This window comes from Salvia splendens, chromosome 21 (genome assembly GCF_004379255.2).
Source record: "Salvia splendens isolate huo1 chromosome 21, SspV2, whole genome shotgun sequence".
NCBI classification, from domain to species: domain Eukaryota; kingdom Viridiplantae; phylum Streptophyta; class Magnoliopsida; order Lamiales; family Lamiaceae; genus Salvia; species Salvia splendens.
Window position 1 is genome coordinate 14,179,251 of NC_056052.1, and position 23,286 is coordinate 14,202,536.

Sequence of the window (23,286 nt, forward strand, 5' to 3'; positions counted from 1 at the left end):
TAGCTGTGAATTAACGTAACTAACTGTGAACTAATCGTAACTAACTTGAAATGATGAATCTAACTAACTAATAACAAACTATTCTTCACGCCACGTGTCGATATTCTCCACGATTTCCTCGTGTGCTTTCATCCCTGCACACGTGTTATTTAAGTCACCTTGTGCGTTTATTCCTTCATTCTACTATCATCATTTCCATGCATCACACCGCCATTTCCGTCACCACCACCAAACGCCGCCCCTCCTGCCTCTCTCGGATTCCCCCTCTCTTCTTAAACTATCTCATTTCAAAAGCCCTAATTTAAAAGGGACAACCCCTAGCTTTGCCTTCCCTCTTCTTCCTCGGTGAATTGGTCACTGGCCATTGTCCACCACCGTTCACCGGCATCACTCCCTCACTCCCAACTTCACGCCGTAAATCTCCAATTGGAAGCCTTAAATCGAAGAGGCTCGGCTGTGCCTTGCCCGTCGGTCACCGTGGTCTCGCTCACCCACCTCGTCTCCGGCCGCTTGACGAGCAGGGCCGTCGCCCGCTGTGTCACTCAGTGCCGGCTCTCCGTCACTACTCACAAACGGCAGCTCCACCCGCACGTCGTCGGTCAGCCACCACCCAAGCTAAGCTCTCCATCCCCTCCCCTTTTTCCTCTTTATTGGTTTTAGATTCGAGCAGTAGCTATGTTGGAAGCCTTTGATTGCGGTATCTAAAGTCATGATCTTTGGAGAAGAATTTCTATTTCACTGCATTGAATTCTATGGTTTGCGTTACATCCTTAAGTTGTGCGGTTGCTTATTATTTGTGAAGCTTAGCAAATGCTTGCTCTTGATATTGGTGTGAGAGTCCTATTGACATCTAAGTTCTTGGCTAGTTGATGAGGTTGATTTCACATGATACAAGGGGGAGTTTGGTTGTATTACTACGGATCTTATTTAGAATGAAAGCTACTTGAAATTCTAGGTTGTGGTGGCTCTAACAGATGTTAAATTGTAGTATTTTACCTGAAAATTGCAGCTGCGTTGTAGAAGCTCTTAGCCCTCAGTTACTCCTTACTCAGTTACGTTGCTGGGAGGAATTCTAAAGTATGTGGGAATGTTCCCAGGTGGTGTGAGGAGGGTTTTTATAGCCAAAATCGTGTACTAGTGAAGCATTAATTTGGGTTGTTGCATTTTTGTTTCCTTCTACAGTAGGTACCCTTCTCTAGGTCATTGCAGTCACTTTAACTCCACGTCCTTGATGTTGATTTTTTTGTAGGTGCTCAACAAGGGAAGATGGTGGTTTGCCTGTGATCTGCAGCTCTGCAGAGTGGCTACTGCTGCTTGGGCAGATGTTGCAGGTTGACCTTGCCCTCTTTAGGCCAAGCTCATCTCCATTATTGAAAAGGCAATGTCACCCTTTCCACTTAAGTATAGGTTGCAAACTGCCTTAGTATCTTATGCGTTTTTAGTTTAATTTGTTTGTGAGAAAGTGGACTGATCACATACGGCTGCTACCTTGATGTCCCGGGAGCCCAACGGGCCGTCGACAATCGGGCCAAAAATCGAGCCTAAGGAAGGGGCCGAAGCTTAGCATTTCTAAATTGTAATAGGGTAGTGCTTTTCCAAGCTTTCTTTTCTTTCAAACATGTATGAAACATTTTATAAAAGTTAGAATGTATTATTTTTCCTTCATTTTCATTATCATACATTTTGTAAACTAAGACATAGTTCGGAAAGTAACACGTTGTATTTTATTTACTTAAAGAATAAACGGACAGATTTCCATTTTTATTCGATCCTTGCTCGTTTCTTTAAATTTCCAGATTTATGTTAGTCTTTAATCGTGCAAATCGAACATAGGCATTGCATAATAATCGTACTTAAGGTATTTAGGAAGAGGCATTCACTTCACATTTCTTTAATTATTTCATAAGGTTAAGGTAATTAAATCGTGGCCATTACACATATACTAAAACAAAATACTCTATTAACATACTATACAACAAATATATCCATAAAATTCACAATATATACAGACATGGCACCTACTACACACACTCACTACAGACAATTTATACTACGCATAAAATTTACAATTTATACTACGCACTAAATGGACTGCACATACAACCCACAGTCACTACGTACACAAAATACACAATTTAAATATACTATACAACAAACGTACACATAAAATACACGATATATACATGACACATACCACAAATATTAAATACTTTATAAATAAAACACACAAACATTAAATGGACCTCACATACCACTCACATTATACAAAATACATACTAGTACACAATTTACAAAATAAACATACTAAACATCACTATACAAAAATAAAAACTTTAAACTATAGACAATACCTAATACACAAATAAAATACACACCTAATACACACGTGGTACATACTACAAACATTTTAAAAGTTATAAATAAAATACACAAACACAATATAAAACACACAATATTATAAAACATACAATACATATGAGGCACATACTACAAATAGTAATACAAAATACACTACTTATACACCATACAATAAATGCACAATTAAAATATACAATTTCACACATGGTATATACTACAAACATTAAACACAATATAAATAAAATATACAAACACAATATAAATAAAACACACATACACACACAACTCAACGACACACTATAAAAAATGAATAACACTGCATACATACTATGTACTATACATCATAGTACACATTGCACACTGTTCAGAGGACGTAGAATTTTCATCATTTCTTTTTAGATAAACCGGGATATCAGATTGACTAATTCTCGTTGAGAGGACGTAGAATTTTCATCCTTTATCCGGGATAATACACATTGCACACTGACGCCCCGAAATTTCATCCTTTCTTTTTAGATAAACCGGGATATCAGATTGACTAATTCTCATTGAGAGGACGTAAAATTTTCGTTGTAATTTCTGACTTCGGAATAAATTAAATACTGTTGTCAAGGGAAAAACAAAGTGCATTAAATTATTTCAAGGATAAAAGTGAAAGATATACTTTTATTAGATAAACACCTTGAGGAGTATTATTACAAGAATGATGGAAATACAAGTGGTGCATGCCTCGATTTCCACACAATGAGAACCTAATGGCTAAACTAGGGCATGGTCAAGAGCTACTCCAAACCTAATGCTTCAACAATTGCTAAACTTAGCAATAAGACAAGTGAGTGATGTAGTAAATCTCATCTCTTGTCTTCCTCCACATCTTCTCGATTTCCAGCCCCCACAACACTCCAAATGTGCAGCCCCTAAACCTGCAAAGATAGCACAAAATGGGGTAAGAAAAGGTACTCAAGAGAGAAGGGAGGGAGGGGAGAGCTTGAATGAAAATGGAGAGGAAGCAGGCTGATTTGTACAGCCAAGACGCTGCCTATTAGGCAGTGAAATCAGCCATTTTGTCAGATTCTCATCTTTCATCAAAGTAGAAGTTAGAACAAATGAGCATGGTAGAATGAGCCCTATGTTCATGCACAAAATGAACATGAATCAGAGCCTCTTTCCCATCACTAAGGCTGGAAGAACAGCCAAGGAGAGCAGCCCCAAATATTCACCAATCTAATAAGAACAACATTATCACAAAGCTCGAAAGGAAGCTAAGAAACAGCTCCAAAATAGCATCACAACCTCCCAAAAATCGGCACAAAGTGCCAAGAGAGGGGGGCTATATAAACAGCCCTTCACCGCTGGAGAAATTGCACGAACGACGGTGAGGCGCCTTGAGTCCCGCCCGAACAGCGGCAGCAGCGGGAACCTCGCGAAGCATCGACGGCCTCCTACTAGGGCGGAGAGCTCGATGGAGGAGGAGGTTCGGCCGTCGCGCGGAGATAAACCGACGGAGCCCCGGCATCCGTCGAGATGGCGTTCCGACGGGACAGGGGAGGGAAGAGGCGACGCCTCCCCCCGCCCCCAAATCGGTAAATCCGCCGATTGGAAGGGAGAACCGGCGGCGAGAAGTCGGAGGCAGTGGCGGCGCTACACCCCACTTATATCGAAAATCTCCAGACTGTGGGAGGTTCCTGAAGTCCGAGAAAGGGGAAACAAGGGAATGCGTGAGATAGAGAGAGAAACGCCGGAGGAGGGCGTGAGCAACGATGACTGATCCTCGCCGGGAGTTACGTCGAGATGAGGAAGCAGAAAGGGGATAGGCTGCAGTATGAAATTAGGGATTTGGAAGAGAAATTGATTTGGGGATTTGGCAGAGGGAGAAATCGACGGGTGGTGATAAGGAGTCTAGGCTTTGTGCCTTCTTAATTCATTGGAATTGGGCCACTAAAATATGGACTTCATTTTAACTCTTGGGCCAAGGAAATTCACCAAGAATGGGCCGATTCATGGAGTGTGGGGGAAGTATAAATTAGTTGTTGGGCCACTTGATGGAATTAATAATTGGGCTAATTGAATAGGAACTCCAAATTAATTTGGCATTCGGGCCGAGAATAATCGTTGGGCTTGAGAATTTATTTTGTCTGGTTGGGAATTATTTAAGGAATTAAGCTGGGAGCTTAATTGATCCCAAATAAATTATTTGGTTACCGAGGATGGAAAATATTAATGTGAGACGCGAAGGGCCGACCGACGCAGTGAAGTCGAGTTAGGATTTAAGAAAATTCCTATAAGCCGAGACTAAGAGATAGATGCTATCATATAGGATGCATGCTTTCTTTTCTCAGAAAAATAGTTCAAATACTAATTAGCGTATTACGCTATTTATTTTCAAAGGAGAAATTATTCAAGGGCAAGTGAGTCCAAACGAGGATTGTTAATTGGAGATGAATAATACTCCATACATACTACAATTGGAGATGAATAACGCTATTTAGTAGTGTGTGTGCGTGTTACACATGGTACACACTGCAAACATTAAACACGATATAAATAAAATACACTAACACAATATAAATAAAACACACACACAACTCAACGACACACTATAAAAAAATGAATAACACTCCATACATACTATTAACTATACATCATAGCACATAATACACATTGCGCACCACATCACAGATATACGCACACTTTACACACATACATATTAAACAAAAATTACACATTGTACACAAACATTACAAAAACAATACACTCAGTACGCGACACATACTACACACAGTAAACATACTATAAATATATATACAAACATACACAAAACACATGTACAACAATAATACTTACATACATTGCAAACGCTACGCTACATATACTAAAACAAAATACTCTATATATATACTACACAATAAATATATACATAAAATTCACAATTTATACATACGCACGCACTCACTACAGAACATTTATACTACGCATAAAATTCACAATTTATACTACGCACTAAATGGACGGCACATACAACTCACAGTCACTACACAAAATACACAATTTAAATATACTACACAATAAATGCACACACTATATACATGATATATACATTACACAAACACAATATAAATAAAACACACTTCATACACATTGCGCACTATATACACACTATACATACCACAAATATTAAACACACTATAAATAAAATACACTACACATGTACTGTAAACATACATGCCTACATTGCACACACTACGGGTAGTAGCACAAAATACGCAATTTCTACACTATACAACAAATATGCACATAAAATACATAATTTACACATACGTGGCACATATTATAAATATTAAACACAACATAAATAAAATACAAACACAATATAAATAAAATAAACAAACATTAAATTGACAACACATACTACACACATTATATACAAAATACACACTAGTATATAATTCACAAAATAAACATACTAAACACCACTATACAAAAATAAAAACTTTACGTTATAGACAAAATACACACTGTCCACACAAAATACGCAATACACACACTGCACTACACACACACTACACAAGATACATGCACACACATTAAACACATAAATATAAAACAAACATTACACACTATACACGAAAAACTAAATACGAATATTATAAAACATACTATACATACTCCGCACATACTACGAATAATATTACACACACTATAAATAAAATACACAAAACACATGCACGACATAAATTCGTACACACATTGTGCACACACTACCGATACTATTACAAAATAAACTATTTATACACTATGCAACAAATGCACAAATAAAATACACAACTAATACACACGTGTTACATACTACAAACATTAAAAACGTTATAAATAAAATACACAAACAAAATATAAATAAAACAAACAATACACCCAATATTATAAAACATACAATACAGATGCGCCACATACTACAAATACTAATACAAAATAGACTACTTATACACTATACAACAAATGCACAATTAAAATACACAATTTCACACATGGTACACACTACAAACATTAAACACGATATAAGTAAAATACACAAACACAATATAAATTAAACACACACACACAACTAAACGACACACTATAAAAAAATTAATAACACTCCATACATACTATTAACTATACATCATAGCACATAACACACATTGCGCACCCTCTGTACATCACACGCTACGCTACATACACTAAAACAAAATACTCTATTTATATACTACACAACAAATATATACATAAAATTCACAATTCGTGGCACCTACAACGCACACTCACTACAGCCCAATTTATACAACGAATAAAATTCACAATTTATACTACGCACTAAATGGACTGCACATACAACCCACACTCACTACGTACACAAAATACATAATTTAAATATACTATACAATAAATGCACACACTATATACATGATATATACATTAAATACTACAAATATTAACTATTTTATAAAAAAAATACACAAACACAATATAAATAAAACACACTTCATACACATTGCGCACTATATACACACTATACATATCACAAATATTAAACACACTATAAATAAAATACACTACACATGTACTATAAACATACATGCATATATTCCACACACTACGGGTAGTAGCACAAAGTACACAATTTATACACTATACAACAAATATACACATAAAATATACTCCCTCTCATTAGAAATGAAACGTTTTCCTTTTCGGTCTGTCCCATTAAAAATGAAACGTTCCTAAAAATTGAAATAATACTCTCTATACTTTTTCTTCTCTCTTACTTTACTCCCTCTTCATTAACTCACAAAACAACACTACATAAAATCTCGTGCCGAAAAGCAAATGTTGCATATTTAATGGGGAGGGAGTATAATTTGTACATACGTGGCACATATTACAAATATTAAACACAATATAAATAAAATACAAACACAATATAAATTAAATAAACAAACATTAAATGGACCGCACATACTACACACATTATATACAAAATGCACACTAGTACACAATTCACAAAATAAACATACTAAACACCACTATACAAAAATAAAAACTTTACACTATATACAAAATACACACTATCCATACAAAATACGCAATACACACAATACACTACACACAGTACACAAGATACATGCACAATACCCAAACACAATATAAATAAAATAAACAACCATTAAATGGATCGCACATACTACACACATTATATACAAAATATATACACTAGTACACAATTCACAAAATAAACATAATAAACACCACTATACAAAAATAAAAACTTTACACTATAGATAAAATACACAATGTCCATACAAAATATGCAATACACACACTACACTACACAAAATACGCAATACACACACTACACTACACACACTACACAAGATACATGCACACACATTAAACACATAAATATAAAACAAACAATACACACTGTACACGAAAAACTAAATACAAATATTATAAAACATACTATACATACTCGGCACATACTACACTAAAAATAAAATACACAAAACATATGCACAACATAAATACATACACACTTTGTGCACATTTCAGATACTATTATAAAATAATCTATTTATACACTCTACAACAAATGCACAAATAAAATACACAACAAATACACACGTGGTACATACTACAAACATTAAACATTAAACACGTTATAAATAAAATACACAAACACAATATAAAAAAACAAACAATAGACACAATATTATAAAACATACAATACATATGCAGCACATACTACAAATACTAATACAAAATACACTACTTATACACTATACAACAAATGCACAATTAAAATACACAATTTCACACATGGTACACACTACAAACATTAAACACAATATAAATAAAATACACACACCCACAACTCAACACATAACACATTTTGCACTCCCTCTGCACATCATACATATACGCACACTTTACACATACATATTAAACAAAAACTACACATTGTATAAAAAATACATATACAAAATACAAACATTACAAAAACACTACACTCAATACGCAGCCCATACTACAACAACTAAACATACTATAAATAATATATACAAACATGCACAAAACACATGTACAACAAAAATACTTGCATACATTGCAAACGCTGCGCTACATATACTAAAACAAAATACTCTATTTATATACTATACAACAAATATATACATAAAATTCACAATTTATACATACGTGGCACCTACTACGCACACTCACTACATACCAATTTATACTACGCATAAAATTCACAATTTATACTACGCACTAAATGGACAGCACATACAACCCACACTCACTACGTACACAAAATACATAATTTAAATATACTACACAACAAATGCACACATAAAATACACGATATATGCATGACAGATACTACAAATATTAAATACTTTATAAATAAAATACAAAAACACAATATAAATAAAACACCCTTCATACACATTGCGCACTATATACACATTATACATCCACAAATATTAAACACTATAAATAAAATATAATACACATGTAATGTAAACATACATGCCTACATTGCATACAATACGGGTAGTAGCACAAAATACACAATTTAGACACCATACAACAAATATACACATAAAATACACAATTTATACATATTTGGCACATATTACAAATATTAAACACAATATAAATAAAATAAACAAACATTATATGAACCGCACATACTACACACATTATATACAAAATACACACTAGTACACAATTCACAAAATAGACATACTAAACACCACTATACAAAAATAAAAACTTTACACTATAGACAAACTGTCAACACAAAATACACAATACACACACTACACTACACACACTCTACAGAAGATACATGCACACACATTAAACACATAAATATAAAATAAACAATACACATTGTACATGAAAAACTAAATACAAATATTATATAACATACTGTACATACTCGGCACATACTACGAATATTACACACTATAAATAAAATATGCAAAACACATGCACAACATAAATACATACACACATTGTGCACACACTACAGATACTATTACAACATAAATTATTTATACACTTTACAACAAATACACAAATAAAATACACAACTAATGCACACGTGGTACATACTACAAACATTAAACACATTATAAATAAAATACACAAACACAATATTATAAAACATACAATACATATGCGGCACATACTACAAATACTAATACAAAATACACTACTTATACACTATACAACAAATGCACAATTAAAATATACAATTTCACACATGTTACACACTACAAACATTAAACAAGATATAAATAAAATACACAAACACAATATAAATAAAACACACACACACACACAACTGAACGACACAGTATAAAAAATGAATAACACTGTATACATACTATGTACTATACATCATAACACACCCTCTGCACATCACACATATACGCACAGTTTACACACATACATATTAAACAAAAATTACACATTGTACACGAAATACATATACAAAATACAAACATTAAAAAAACACTACACTCAGTACACGGCACATACTAGAAACACTGAACATATGATAAATAAAATATACAAACATACACAAAACATATATACAACAATAAAACTTACATACATTGCAAACGCTACGCTACATATACTAAAACAAAATACTCTATTAACATACTATACAACAAATATATACATAAAATTCACAATATATTCAGACATGACACCTACTACGCACACTCACTACAGACAATTTACACTACGCATAAAATTTACAATATTATAAAACGTACAATACATATGCGGCACATAGTACAAATACTAAGACAAAATACACTACTTATACACTATACAACAAATGCACAATTAAAATACACAATTTCACACATGGTACACACTACAAACATTAAACACGATATAAATAAAATACACAAACACAATATAAATAAAATACACACACACTATACATATAATGCACATGTTGCTCACTATATAAAAAAACACGCACTATGCAACACACATTCTATACTCACCATACCATACAAAAAAACACTCACTATGCAACACACTATGCAACACTCACCATACCCACACAAGACATTATGGTGTGCACATATAAACAAAATACATGCACTACACACATACATACACAGTACATATATTGTACACTATACACAAAATACATACTCGTACATTATACACAAAAAAAACATACCTAAACAAAGTACACAAAAAATAACACCCTTTATGCGCCCAGTACAAATAAAATATACCCCCACTGTACACCATATACACAATATACATGCACTACACACAAAGTATACTTACACTACTACACAAAGTATACTAATACATATTATACACTACACGTAAAATTCACACACTTATATACAAAATACTCATAGTGCCCACACAATAAACACACTGCACTTCACACACTATACACAAAATGTATACACTGCCGGCACTACACAAATACACACACTTTACACATACAGAAAATACAGACACTATAAACACACTTCATGATGAATGACAGAAAAGTTGAAGCATCTGCGACATCTGCCAGAAAGTTAAAAGATGAGAAATTGGAGAAAGATGAAAAACCTTGACTTGCTTCAGTATGCTGTTGAGGGAGATTAACGACACTAGCCTTGCATCTTCAGCAGAAGTGGAAGGACTCCGAATAGGTGCAGCGCCACTTTCTAAATTTAACATCTCTGTGCCGTTTTTCATTTGTTGTAAAATCTGATTCGAGTAAACAGTGTTTGCAGAATTTCAGTATTTGAGAAGTGAGGTAACCAAGAAAAAGAGATCCAGCGCGCTATAATACAGACCTTTCTTCTCTTGTGATCAACAGATTCAAGAGCTGAACGTAGCTTAGCTACTTGAGCAGAGTCTTCCGCTGCTTCAGTCGCCAAAGTACCAGCAATATCCTTATGGACCAATATAACCGTAGATATCAGTATGTGAACCATAACAAACCACATTACTGTAAACAATATAAAAAAAGCATACAGTAAAAGATCTAGATAATGGCACTCTGTCCGTAGCTGCACAAAGATGGGAATCTAAAGAAAATGGTAAGAGCATACCTTCAAATGTTGCAGCTGTGAAGTATAAAGACATCTGGCATATTCAGATAACAACTGTCCAAGAGCATCGGTAGTCGGAGGCTGGCCAACACCAAGTCCAGCCATCCAACCATCCATTATTGCTGTAGAGAGAAGTTCCAGCTGACCAGTTGCTCCTGCAGCCGTGTCATCAGCAATGGAAAGGAAATCATTGATTGTTGCTTTGCTTCTGAAACTACTGATTCCACGTATCTTCAGAACTACTGATGACAACTTTGACTTCTTCTCTGGTTTTATATTTACTTTGAACCCTTGAATTCGGTCCCCAACCAGCATATTCCTTGAACTAGAATCGTAACGAACTAGAGATCTTCCAGCGCTCAACTTGAGAAACCTTACATCACGATAGACATTTTCACTTTTACACTCGATGCTTATCATATTCTAATATTTCATGTTTCACTCAAGTAGAAAAATTTGTCAATTCAACTAGTAGATCGACACATGACAGGGAGGCACCTTAATTGATTGTAGCTCTGGTGATCGAGCAAGCCGGGACATTATATAGAAAATCCTAACACGAGAGACAAGCATCGTATCCATCACTCTTCTGGGCTCCATTTTACGAATGAAAGAAAAAACAGCATCTCTTATTTCAGCTAGGATTTCAGGCTCTCTAGAAGCACCTGCCGTAATGACTGCAGCCAGTACCTGCACATAGGAAACCAAGCAGTTATCAGGAAGCTATAACCCATTAAAGATGATAGAATTTAAATTTTTAACAATCGAGTTTTTCTCAGCTGAGACACATACATAACAATGCATAAGGATGCAAATGCATACAAAACAAATCTTATTGATTCACCTAGGCGATAGATCCAAATGTATTGAACACCCTCAAACCATAGAAGGAAAATGTAAATCTTAACAAATACTTCAGAGCTATGTCATTAACACATGCTCTGGAACCAAGCTAATTTTCTTAATCTTCTCAGATGCCAGAAAGTTTCTTAAGGCAACTTATTTTGCAGACTGAACTTGCTGAGCAGATGCAATCATGTCATTCTTCAGCACAGTGAATTTCAGCTTTCTCATCATCATGATACCAAAAACTATATGTTGCCGACTGTATTCATAAGAGGAGGTAGAAGGTGCTGAACACAGAATACTAAGGCGAGCGTAGAAAAATGCAAGCAAGGAACCGAAGGGTGTCCTCAAGGAGATCCCATCCCCACAAAAAATTATAGAATGATCAAATTTATAAAATGAAGAGAGAGCTAAAATTTGAATGACCGAAAAATTTAAAGCATCTGAGACGACATCTGCCAAGCGCTTTATATTAAGTTCCAGTCTAGTAACTTGCCTCGGAGGGAGCATATACCTGTCTTGAATCTATTCCAAGCTTTTACCAGCAATGCAAGAACCTATACAAAACAAATGCCCATGATAATGATAGCACCAAGGAAAAATGAAAATTTTGATAACTAATATGTATAGAAGGTAAAATCTTCTCAAAGTGCAGATATTGCAATGCTTATTGTACAGTAAATACTATAAACATATGTTATAGACCCAATTGCGACTAGGCATTACTAATAAGTAGTTAAAAATCACAAGAAAAAGTTGGAAATGTGTCGTATTTGGATTTTCTCGATGTGTTAAATTTCTGCAGTACATTTAAGATTATTTCAGTTCATTTCAGAGTACAAAACTTTGATTTTCAATGTAATTGTAACAATAGATCTAAAGGGTCTGGGAAATCTTTTTTATTATAAATGCAATGAACATATATCTCTCTCTGAGTTATGACAGAAACTGCATGATACTTTGATTTTAGAAACCAATACCTCAAGTCCAACAGACTTTGCCATATTTTGAGTTGTTGTGTTGCTGGCCACCTCATCCAGGTATGATACACTTTCAGTTTCACAGAGTTGCAAAAGCTGCAGCGGAAAAAATCACACTTACTTTAAAGAATTAAAGGCCTGTTCACACAACTACACCAAGCACAAGTACAAGCACATAAAATTTTAAGGTGTGCTAACTTTACCAACAGTTTTAAGATTTAAACACATATCAATTTATCTTAATTGGAAAGTGCACTCACAATAGATAAAGTTATATGTGCTATTAATAGAACTTGTAATATGCGAAGTCATAAAAGCATAGGAAAACCAAAAGGATTAAGATAATGTGTAAACAGAGACCAAAAAATTATAAGACAGTTACATCCAATCACCTCTACGAGAGTTTCTGTTCTCAAAGTTGTAACACCAGTCCCAATGTTAATGTAATCCATAAAGCGCACAATGAGAGAAAGTAGCACAGTTAAACGTGATAATTTACTTGCTGAGGTTGATCTAGAAGACCGTGGTAAACCCGTTGAGGCAAATTGTATTGACAGCAAAGCACCACTGAGTGACTGCATTGTGGGTTTGAGTAGATTAGCTCACAAAAATAAAGTCAAAAACAAGGTAAAAAATGAAAAAGTATCAAGTGAACTACATCAAAGAAGACAAAGACCCTATTACTTGCCTTAGGAAGGGTAGGTGTGTTGTGATGGCTTCATGTAATTAGGAGTCAACTCTCATCTAGAGAACTTGGTGGTCTCTGTTGTAGTGAGATCGAAGAGGGGAGTTGCTAATCCACACGAGATGCTGCCAGGTCCGATCAGAGAAAATGATGTGCCTGCAATCTGAAACCAAAATGACCGCGTTGATGATCAGCATTGGCACTATGGCGGCCAACATCAGGTTAAGTATAAGCCGTTGAAATACTGTTAAGATCCCTCTCTATAAATGCTGCAAAGTGTAGGATATGATGGCAGTATTGTGGCCACTCAATAAGACGGTCCACAAACTGCTCCAATGCCTTACCCCCAAATGAAAACATCATAATGTCATAAATCCAAGGTCAGACTGTAATTCACAATAATAACATTCACTGATAACCTAGGAAGGAACAAACTTCCGAATCTGCAGGCTTCCAAACAGATCACTTCAAAAAGTATAAAACTACGTAACTAGCATATAAGAGATGTTAGGTCTAAATAAATTGTTGAGGAACTTGACCAAACAGATCACTTCAAAAAGAATATGCTGAATTATCTCAGTAGCCTCAAGTGCAACAGGATTGGCACACAGCTTTGAAATCTGACCCAAAAAGAATTTCTTTCCTGCATACAGACAAGAAAAGGGTTACACGTTTAGTGCAACACGTAGAAGAATTCCAAGGACATAAAAATAATAAATTGTTGTACGTATTCCACTTCCTACAACTAAACAAAAAATTATATCTAAATGTATGTACAAAGAAGCGAATAACTAACCACACATCCTGGTATCGTGTTCTTCAGAATTAGACAAAGCTAGACCAACTTCAATTTTATCAGGTACAGACAAGTGTAGAGCATCTGATTATGCAGAAGTTCTTCATTGATGGCTTTAGTATGAAATGACACACTTAATATCGAACTAAAGTTAGATTTAATAAATAAAAGTTTGAATATTGAAGCAAATATTGGTTGCAGCTTTATACCCTTCAACTCGCTGGAATAAATAGTGAGGTGGTCAAAACTAAACTGGAGCAGTACTACTCAATGAGACGGTCCAGAAACTGCTCTAATACCTTACTCTCGAAGGAAAACATGGGAATGTCATAAATCCAAGGTTAGACTAAAATTCAAAACAATAACATTAACCAATAACCTAGGAAGGAAAAACTCTTGAATTTGCAAGCTTCCCCAAAGCATCTAAAGCAGCTCAAGCAATACACAGCATATGGTGAGTCACAAGTTGATGCAGCAATACACAGCATATGGTGAGTCACAAGTTGATGCAGCAATACACAACATATGGTGAGTCAGAAGTTGATGCAGCAATACACAAGCAGAAGCATTCACAAAGGATAAACATTACAGGCAAGCTGAAAATTTTAGAACGGGGTAACATTACAACTCATAGTTAAGTTGAATAGTATATTACAACACTATTAATCTGTTCTTATGTTCACTCAGTAAACCAGAATTCGTTGTATCAATCATAATCATCAAACGGACAGGTAAAGAAAACAAACTCAAATATACAGAAATCGAAGTAGTCTAGATTCCATCTATTGTAGTTAAAGTATTTACTACATAGTGGCAACAAGCTGCAATTTCCATTCCTGCATTGCAAAAATATTAAAATCATGAGTAAGATCAGTCACCCTGCTACAGTAGTGGCAACACTAACCTCGTATAAAGTATCTTTACTTGACACTGATTGAGTCATCAACCAGTTTCCAATGCCCACGATTTCTTTTTTAGATGCAAGTCCTGCAAACTGAATGCCAAAGTAAAAAGGAAATGTGTGTAGTAAGTAACTGGGAAAGAGCCTATAAAAACATTTAACAGATATATTAAGAAGCCAAGACTTGACAATCAATGGAGTTTACATATCAAAGAAACACTTATATAGCACATATCTGTATAGGACATATGAGACAAAGAAAAATAGGATGCTATCTATGTATGTATGAATTAATTATGCTCCAAGGTAGCAAAAAGTGGATTAGAAAAAGTAGAAAAACATCAGGCACAGTATAACAAACAAAAATATAATATATGTAACAGATCAATTATAAGCTGCAAAATGCAGCAAAGAATGAATTAAATAAGTAGGAAAAAATAGAGGCGCAACAACCAAGAAACAGAAGATCACAAAGCAAGCTCAAAAATCAATAAATAGACTTTTGCCTTCAGTTTTCCACCGTGTCCTCCTCATCTTTTAAGTTAAGAACTCAGTCGCCCACTACCACCCTCGACCTTCAGATCGACTAAGTACTTTCTAGTCTATTTATGTACTAGGAACTATCTCAGAAAACACCTTAGTTCCACGAGAGATAACATTTGCAAGAACGAATCTAAATGCTTAGAGAGGCCTTCAAATTGACTAAGAGTAACACGAGAATATGCTGAATTATCTCAATAGCCTCAAACGCAACGGGATTGGTACACAGCAGCTCTGCAATCTGACTCAAACAGAAAGTCTTTCCTGAATACACAGCCAAGAAAAGGGTTACAGGTTTAGTGCAACAAGTAGAAGAATTCCAAGGAGATAAAAATAATAAAGTGTTGTATGTATTCCACTTCCTACAACTAAATAAAAAATTATGTCTAAATGTATGTACAAAGAAGAGAATAACTAACCACACATCCTCGTATCATGATGATATCGTGTTCTTCAGAATTAGACAAAGCAAGTCCAACCCCAATTTTATCAGGTACCAACAAGTATAGAGCATCATAAAGATTTGGCAATAGTTCTTCATTGATGGCTTTAGTATGAAATGACACACTAAATATCGAACTAAAGTTAGGTTCATTAAATAAATGTTTGAATATTGAAGCAAATATTGGTTGCAGCTTTATACCCTTCAACTCGCTGGAATAAATAGTGAGGTGGTCAAAATTGAACTGGAGCAGCAGTACACTACCCTCCATTCCATCCATTTTGTAATAACAAGTTAAACAATTACCCACACACATCAATTACTTCCCAAACATAAGTCTTGCTCGCCCTCAAGCAAGTTAGATAAATAAGCACATTCACAAGACATTTGATAATCCTCCACTTCAAGTCAAGTCAAATCACATGAATCATTTAGAGAAATTAGGTAGAGCCCGAATTCACGCGCGAGTAAGACTTTAGAACAAGAATTGTACACGAACTAATTCCCTAAGAGCTAGGCATCCAATGCTTCCATGTAAGTTCGATTTATGTCTTCGGAGTCTCAAACCATCGTCGCTAATTCATAAAGAGAAGTTCTTCCAGCTATTCTTTATTTTAAGCACATAAGATCTTTCTCCCAAAATCAAGCAAAAGTCATCGCTCACAAGTCAATATGATGCATAAATCAAAAGGTCTTTTTCATTTGGATGTAACGGGGCTTTTGGTAAAGGTGTGATCATATTTGGATAAGTAGCTTATCACCATTCTTAAAATGCTAGCACATCCCTCACAACATCCTTCACAACATCCTTCCCATCTCACTGAATGCGTACAAAATTCTGACAGCTCAACACCCCAAACATGAGATTTTTCTACCATCTAAACCAAGTCATCTTATTCTTTTGAGCATAATTCTGTTTTTTACTCGATATTCTTTTTTCTAGCCTTGGCTTTTTTAACTCATGAAAGGCTGCCTTTTTATTTTATTTTTTTTACTTGCCTTGGCTTTTTTTTACACATGAAAGGCTGCCTTTTTATTTATTTTTTTCTAGCCTTGGCTTTTTTTACACATGAAAGGCTGCCTTTTTATTTTTAATTTTTTCAAGCCTTGGCTTTTTTTTACACATTAAAGGCTGCCTTTTTATTTTACTTTTGTTTGAAGAGACAGCTTTTTTCATTTGTATCTCAATATAAATGAATACAACCTAATGAATGTTCCAGGACTTCCATCTTTTCCTTACCACCATAAATACCCTCCCAAGAATGTGCTAGCACTTTAATTTTAGTGACTAGGGTAGAAAATATAGGCCAACAAACGGATATAATAAGTAGGCTAATATAGTGACTTCAAAATTTTCAACAAAGAAATTAGGCTTTTGGGGCTCAAACCGGCTCACTAGTGGTTTATGTAAGGTTAGGCATGTGATAATTTGGATATGAGGCTTTTAGTCCTATTGCCTAAATCATTTTTATGCACCAATATCAACAAGATTGCAACTCATAAAGCTCTCATTCAGTTGATCAGCCCTATGGCTTTTTCAATTAATTTTTCAAAACCGGAATAGTTCTCTCTCCTTAGCTCAAGAAATCGGGCACCAAAGAACACTATTGTCACTGTATTTGAAGCACTGGAAACCTAGTTCTCCAGAAGTTAGTAAGCAACAACAAGTTTACGGACCAACCCTCGAGAGAAACGAACTCTACACTAATAACCAAAAAAAGTGGTGAAAGTAGTGACAATCAATGGAGGGAAAATCTTGCATGCACACACAAATAGCAAGTGGTGAAACACTGTTCGTGGAAGCTTTTCGTTCTCACTACAAAGTAGCATAGTACTAGGGCAATTTTTGGATATTTATGAAGCTAATATCCTTTGTTTATCGACTGGTGATGTGTATGAAATCATTAAAAACTAGGGAGATGCACATATTAGAGAGCCGTGACAGACAACCTCTCGAAAATTTACTCTTAATCATAACATGTCAATTAACATTTAAATTCTCTATAAAATTCAACATATCAGGCATGAATGAGAAAAAATAGCAGCTAGGCACTCATGTATAAGTAGGAAACATCTCAAGTTGAGTATATACGGGTTTGAATAACACCCGAAAAAGATGAGAAGTAGAATTACCAGAATCCTCAAAGACCAGGATTTTGACAACTACAAAGATGAGAAGTAGAGCTACTCCTTTTTTCATCAAGGCCGAGTTCAACACAGGAAGCTAGTTGCTCTGCAGTCCACCACTTCCCAAGCTCCTGCAAGAAGAAACAAACTTCATTAAAATCTTATCAAGAAGACAAAACATTTTATGGAAAAGGATGACTGATATCCATAGGTTAAGCTAGGTTAAGCCAGAGAGGTTTTACATGGACTAAATGATCTCCGATGCAGAACGAACGATTCGGGACTCAAATTGACTTATAAATAACATACAAAGAAGATTGTCAATCTTAGATATCCTTAAAAATGCATTAAGTACAGAATGCATGCATGCACATAATGATAAATGTGGTGAGTGAAGCAGGTTTATTAAAGAAATGTCAATGCGTTCAGGTAGTAAAAATTCTAATCAGATGACAGGGTAAAATCTAGAAAAACCTGGTTGTTAACAATGCATTCCCGGAACAACTTTTGCTGACACAGGGGCTGTAGAAATTGAAGAGAAGAATCACACTGCTGCCAGAGATGATTCAAGGTCTCTTCAGTAGTAGGGGATGCACTTCTAGATGAATCGTTGGTCTGCAGATACTTGACATCTACACAAACAGCAGCAAATGCTGCCTCTTTGAATATGTACACCTGCCACAAACTCCACTTACTCAGCCACAACATAATTTGATAACACTTTGAAATAACAACAATCAAGAAGATGAAGTGGGAAGATTTATAACATTAAACTAGTAATTTAATGTTCTCAGTTTTCACCAAATCCTGGATTGCTACCTTGTAATACGCAGTCAATGCTTGAGCAACCTCTTGGTAATGTGGAGAAACAATGACTGTCAACAATTAGACTGCAAGCTACGAGAGCCGCATGAAGAAGAACCATGTCATTGGGAATGGTGTGAGATTCCTGGATACGAAGTAGTAAGTACATATCTACAAAAAACAGATAAAAGACCAGGCCAATCAGTTGTTCTGATATCTTCATATCTTCAAGCAATATCTGAAGAAAACATATGATGATATATGAATTAAGGGGCATACTGAGGATGTATACGCATATAACCACATCATAACACACGTAAAAAATATGTTGCCAGATGTTGAGAATGACTATATTTCAAGTACAAAAAACAGGGAAGATAAATTAATAAAGAGCTAGGATCAATGTGAAGATAAGGAGCTGTGAATCAAAGTTATTAAAGGTTAAAGGTTAAAGGGCTCTTAGCTCATATCATACAAATGATGGGTGAGTTTATGATCTTAGAAAGTTGTGGTTTATGCAAAAGCATTAGCAACTGCTGTTACAGAAAACTAGAGGAAATTATGCAGAAAGGTTGTCAGGATAACTACAAAAAAACTTGTTAAAATACTTTTAAACCTGACTGCAAATCTCATAATATTGAGAATGAAAAATGAGAAGCAACCAAAAGCAACTTAAAGCAAAAAAGGAAAGCGAAAACATACTGTTACATGATGCAGTGGAAAAAAACCACAGAGAATAAAGTCGCTAGTAAAGCAACCAAGTCAAAATAAAGATTTTCTTTCCATCCGTTTATGTTTGTTGTCTTGCATCAATCAGCACACAAATCCAATTATAAGTGTAATATAGGACTTTTGAAAATTAACAAAAAAATAGAGCAATGCCATCTGCCGAAGGGAACACTCCAGGCAGAGGTAACGACAAACACCCCCATACCCTCTCTTGCATCATGTTAGAACGATAGTTAGCCGAGTATAGAACTCGATAAGATATCCACAACAACATGAACAAGTATCACATAGGCTTAGCCTCAATAACCAAGTATGCCACAAAACAATAAGGGCTGCTTAAGCCAAGAAAACGGAAGAACTTAGCCTTAGCGAGAGGTGCAGGCCACCACAGTAGATCACACAATACACTCAATCGTCAAGATCACAATCTCACATAGCTACTGCCCAACTTACAACAAAACAAGAACAAGCATAGTAACTGAGTAACGACGACAACGAAACAACGGGGGAAGGGGGATGTGACTTAGCTTTATCACGCGGAGGCGGCGACACCGCTGGAGAAATCGCACGAACGACGGTGAGGCGCCTTGAGTCCCGCCCGAACAGCGGCAGCAGCGGGAACCTCGCGAAGCATCGACGGCCTCCGACTAGGGCGGAGAGCTCGACGGAGGAGGTTCGGCCGTCGCGCGGAGATAAACCGACGGAGCCCCGGCATCCGTCGAGATGGCGTTCCGACGGGACAGGGGAGGGAAGAGGCGACGCCTCCCCCCGCCCCCAAATCGGTAAATCCGCCGATTGGAAGGGAGAACCAGCGGCGAGAAGTCGGAGGCAGTGGCGGCGCTACACCCCACTTATATCGAAAATCTCCAGACTGTGGGAGGTTCCTGAAGTCCGAGAAAGGGGAAACAAGGGAATGCGTGAGATAGAGAGAGAAACGCCGGAGGAGGGCGTGAGCAACGATGACTGATCCTCGCCGGGAGTTACGTCGAGATGAGGAAGCAGAAAGGGGATAGGCTGCAGTATGAAATTAGGGGTTTGGAAGAGAAATTGATTTGGGGATTTGGCAGAGGGAGAAATCGACGGGTGGTGATAAGGAGTCTAGGCTTTGTGCCTTTTTAATTAATTGGAATTGGGCCACTAAAATATGGACTTCATTTTAACTCTTGGGCCAAGGAAATTCACCAAGAATGGGCCGATTCATGGAGTGTGGGGGAAGTATAAATTAGTTGTTGGGCCACTTGATGGAATTAATAATTGGGCTAATTGAATAGGAACTCCAAATTAATTTGGCATTCGAGCCGAGAATAATCGTTGGGCTTGAGAATTTATTTTGTCTGGTTGGGAATTAATAGATGCTATCCTATAGGATGCATGCATTCTTTTCTCAGAAAAATAGTTCTAATACTCCCTCCGTTTCGCTATAGTTGAGGCGGAACTTTTGGGCACGGAGTCTAAGAAATGGATGTTTAGTGGATTAAGTGGATAGGTAATAAAGTAGATGAAGTAGGTGGACTTTTAAAATTTGAATGACAAATTTTGATTTGAATTATTATTTGAACTTGAAAAAAATTTCTTTTTATAAATTATTTATTCATTTGTTAATTATCCAAATCCAACATTTAAATTCTGTAGATAACAAAAAAAAGAGAGATAGACCTACAACGTTAATTATTTAAATAAAAACTCATTTTCCTTCTTCAAAAAGGAAATGAATATTTTGTCCCTACTTTTTCATTTTTCGGCAATTTTATTTGGTTAGTCATACCCTTTATTCGGAGTATTTGTTTTTTGCTGAAACGGAACAAAGAGATAATACCACAATTATCAAAAGCAGACTCCGTTGACAGAGAGAGAGCATATGAAATGAGCTTGGGGTTTTTAAGTTAAATCGGAATAGAAATTAAATAAATAGATTAAAACAAAATTGTTGGAAGATCGAGAAGACGAACTGAAATTGAGATTTTTATTGATCTGAAGTTAAATCGGAAATCGAAATATACACTGCTGGAATCAGATTCCGTTGTCGGAAATTAAATAATCAAATGAAACGAAAGTATGGGGGGTAGACAAAATTTCTCTAACCAGAGGGGTGACTTTCGACCCAAACCACCACAATGCAATGTGTGCCCAAGTATCATTTTGGAGAGTTTAGAATGTAGAACACTACCAAGTGCTTTAACTGTGGGGAAAATGACCACTTCTCTAGAGAGTGCCCGAGCAAGAATGTGGGGATGGGGACAAGGCAGAACCATCAAGGATTCCGTCAGCAATCGAGGGCACCACCGGCTGAACTAATGATGAATCGTGATCAATCTCCGCGACAACAACAACCTCACCGCCCAAGACTTCCCTCCCAGGCTAGAGCATATGCGCTGAGCTCTAGAAAAAAAAACCAAGACTGAACAAGGGAGTCACGAGAGCGGAAATTTGGCAGAACTATGTGTGGACACATTAAGTTGTCTGCTAATAAATCTGAACATAAGATGATGGTGACCTCACCAGTGGGAGGGGTGATAGAGATTTCTCGAACATGCTCGAACATAGAAATTGTTATGGGAGAACTTAAGCTAGTCGCGCACAACATACAAGTTATGGCCATGAAGGATATTGATATAATTTTGGAAATAAATTGGTTAGCCGTGTGTTATGCTACTACTTGTTGTAAAGAGAAACATATATCATTACAAGCCCCTGGAAAGGAATCAATTGTGTATCATGGGATCATAAGGAACCGAAAAACGTCTATCATCTCCGCACTCCAAGCCACTACGATGTTGAGAAAAGGGCGTCCTGCCTATCTGGTCTATCTACAAGGAGATGAGAAGAAGGAAATGAAAGTGGAGGATGTTGTTGTGGTACGAGAATTTCCAGACATTTTTTCCTGAAGCTTTGCCTAGCCCACCGCCTGATCGACAATTGGAGTTCATAATCGACCTAGAGCCAGGGTCGG

At 36.0% G+C, this 23,286-nt stretch overlaps 1 protein-coding gene across 6 annotated transcripts; it reads right to left on the minus strand.

The window, feature by feature from the left end:
- Nucleotides 1-3,004: 3,004 nt before the first annotated feature.
- Nucleotides 3,005-13,889, minus strand: LOC121783727 (kinesin-like protein KIN-14L). Of its 6 annotated transcripts, none has more exons than XM_042181881.1 (9): nucleotides 13,812-13,889; nucleotides 13,705-13,718; nucleotides 13,313-13,408; nucleotides 12,847-12,889; nucleotides 11,985-12,039; nucleotides 11,487-11,859; nucleotides 11,229-11,327; nucleotides 10,999-11,139; nucleotides 3,005-3,281 (listed from the first exon to the last, which is right to left on the minus strand). In XM_042181881.1, exons 6-9 carry the CDS (start codon nucleotides 11,799-11,801, stop codon nucleotides 3,276-3,278), a joined length of 561 nt encoding a protein of 186 aa, XP_042037815.1. In that variant the 5' UTR covers nucleotides 11,802-11,859; nucleotides 11,985-12,039; nucleotides 12,847-12,889; nucleotides 13,313-13,408; nucleotides 13,705-13,718; nucleotides 13,812-13,889; the 3' UTR covers nucleotides 3,005-3,275. The 6 variants fall into 6 exon arrangements, with proteins under 6 accessions (XP_042037815.1, XP_042037811.1, XP_042037817.1 ...); XM_042181877.1 differs by having other exon boundaries at nucleotides 11,985-12,176; XM_042181883.1 differs by adding an exon at nucleotides 12,152-12,176 and having other exon boundaries at nucleotides 13,705-13,883.
- Between the last annotated feature and the right edge of the window lie 9,397 nt (nucleotides 13,890-23,286).

What these genes read in the sequence shown, in the direction of transcription:
- LOC121783727 (XM_042181881.1), bottom strand. Translation starts at nt 11,801, where the DNA reads ATGCTGGTTGGGGACCGAATTCAAGGGTTCAAAGTAAATATAAAACCA. An exon ending in CACAGCTGCAACATTTGAAG is followed by an intron (nt 11,328 to 11,486) that starts GTATGCTCTTAC and finishes TTGGTCCATAAG; the next exon opens with GATATTGCTGGTACTTTGGC. An exon ending in TTGATCACAAGAGAAGAAAG is followed by an intron (nt 11,140 to 11,228) that starts GTCTGTATTATA and finishes TACTCGAATCAG; the next exon opens with ATTTTACAACAAATGAAAAA.